General features: G+C 32.8%; 1 protein-coding gene across 1 annotated transcript; it reads left to right on the top strand.

The window, feature by feature from the left end:
• The first annotated feature begins 702 nt into the window (after positions 1-702).
• LOC107865010 (lignin-forming anionic peroxidase-like) lies at positions 703-1,565 on the top strand. The gene is made up of 3 exons (XM_016711381.2): positions 703-925; positions 1,044-1,234; positions 1,335-1,565. The coding sequence occupies exons 1-3, from the start codon at positions 703-705 to the stop codon at positions 1,563-1,565; spliced, it is 645 nt and encodes a 214-aa protein (XP_016566867.2).
• The last annotated feature ends 299 nt before the right edge of the window (positions 1,566-1,864 follow it).

Below are 1,864 nucleotides of genomic sequence, written 5' to 3'. Positions count from 1 at the left end.
AAACTAAACTAACAATATATATTAATTTGAAGAGCATTGAATTTCATTTGAAATTAATCCGAGGATGTATATTGTATTGACGGTTTCATGCAGAACATTCTTAGATGCTTGCAACCTGGAGTTTCACTAAGTCTTTTAATGTAATAAAAGTTCGATATTAATGATATAGCATGTTGACTTTCAACATAATGCCCAAAATCTCATGTTTTTCAGAATGACATTCATGCCATTATAATACAAAATTAAAATATTTGATTTATGAAGCTTCCTAGGGTGAGAAAACCTAGGAACAAGATGGCACACCGAGGCAGAATCAAAACTTGTTTTAACTTAATAGTATAAATTTAGACCACATATCTTTTTGTTCATTGGCTTTTTAATATAAACTATTTATACATATTAAGTTAATTTAATTTTAATAGAAACATGAAATTTAAGTCAAAGTTACTCAAATTTGTCAAATTGGTAAATACAATTGTGCCTCCTTACACACCGCACGGATCCAATTCACCTAACACAATAGGTAGCTATAAGAACAAGTCAAAACACTAGCTAGCCAATAGTGTCCAAAGAGCTTTACAATAACGTGTTTTTATGCCTAAAAATATTTGAGTGCCACATTGCCTCAAACACATCACAAAGCTAATAAGCATTTATAATTCTTCATATCATAGATTACATCATATACTTTGCATTTTCAAAATGAGTATTTCAAACAACTCTTTTGCAACCATTGCTGCTATATTTTCTCTTCTACTACTCTCTAGCATGCAATGCCATGCACAACTTTCTTCCACATTTTATGACCGTACTTGCCCTAATGCTCTTAACACGAGTCGTACGAGTGTTAGACAAGCAGTTTCACGTGAACGTCGCATGGCTGCATCCCTTATTCGTCTTCATTTCCATGATTGCTTTGGTCAGGTTTGTTAGATGACACACATTATATAATACTATTACTATCTCTATATGTCGTACTTAAAGTTAGATATCTTTTGTTTAATTTGACTATATACTAATTAATTTGTGACTTTAATTTTTGAGTTGTGATGCTTACATCTTACTTGATGAGACTCCTACGATTGTTAGTGAGAAGACTGCATTGCCAAATCTTGGGTCAGTTAGAGGATGTGGTATTATAGAAGATGCAAAAAGAAAGCTTTATAAAACATGTCCAGGAGTCATATCATGTGCTGACATACTTGCAGTAGCCGCTAGGGATGCATCCACTCTCGTAAGTATCCATAATTTGATTTCTTTTTCTTCGAAAGAAACTTTTTTTAAATGCTATAAAAAGGGTGTTGTCAAATACTAACCAACATTATGTTAATCAGGTTGGAGGTCCATCATGGACGGTGAAACTTAGAAGAAGAGATTCTACCACTGCAAGTCATACTCTTGCAGAAACGGATCTCCCTGGTCCTTTTGATCCTCTTACTAGGCTTATTTTTGGCTTTGCCAACAAAGGCCTTAGCACAAGGATGTTGGTTGTTCAACCACAACTTATTACTTCACATCTTATTTCACTACTTTCAATTTATGTGGACTCCCATACGATCACATGACTTGTTTAAGCTTATTCGATTGCATAAAATATAATTACTTATTATTTCATTAATTAAATAATACTTTTTCAAAATATGTGCTAGTCAAGGTCTATAAATATGTGTCATAGTCTAGTACATGTATTAATGAAGTAGTACAAAATCTATGCTAGACTATGCTTAGTTTTGTCCTCGACCTGATATAGTCTAGCATAGACTCTTAACTACTTCCACAAATAAATCACTAGACTGTGCTACATATTCATAGACCATAACTAGCACATACTTTGAGTAGGATTAATTAATTAGTAGAATAATCA

This window comes from Capsicum annuum, chromosome 5, assembly GCF_002878395.1.
Source record: "Capsicum annuum cultivar UCD-10X-F1 chromosome 5, UCD10Xv1.1, whole genome shotgun sequence".
Classification (NCBI taxonomy): Eukaryota; Viridiplantae; Streptophyta; class Magnoliopsida; order Solanales; family Solanaceae; genus Capsicum; species Capsicum annuum.
This window is presented reverse-complemented; position numbering and strand designations above follow the sequence as displayed.

What these genes read in the sequence shown, in the direction of transcription:
- LOC107865010 (XM_016711381.2), top strand. Translation starts at nt 703, where the DNA reads ATGAGTATTTCAAACAACTCTTTTGCAACCATTGCTGCTATATTTTCT. An exon ending in CCATGATTGCTTTGGTCAGG is followed by an intron (nt 926 to 1,043) that starts TTTGTTAGATGA and finishes TTTAATTTTTGA; the next exon opens with GTTGTGATGCTTACATCTTA. An exon ending in CTAGGGATGCATCCACTCTC is followed by an intron (nt 1,235 to 1,334) that starts GTAAGTATCCAT and finishes TATGTTAATCAG; the next exon opens with GTTGGAGGTCCATCATGGAC.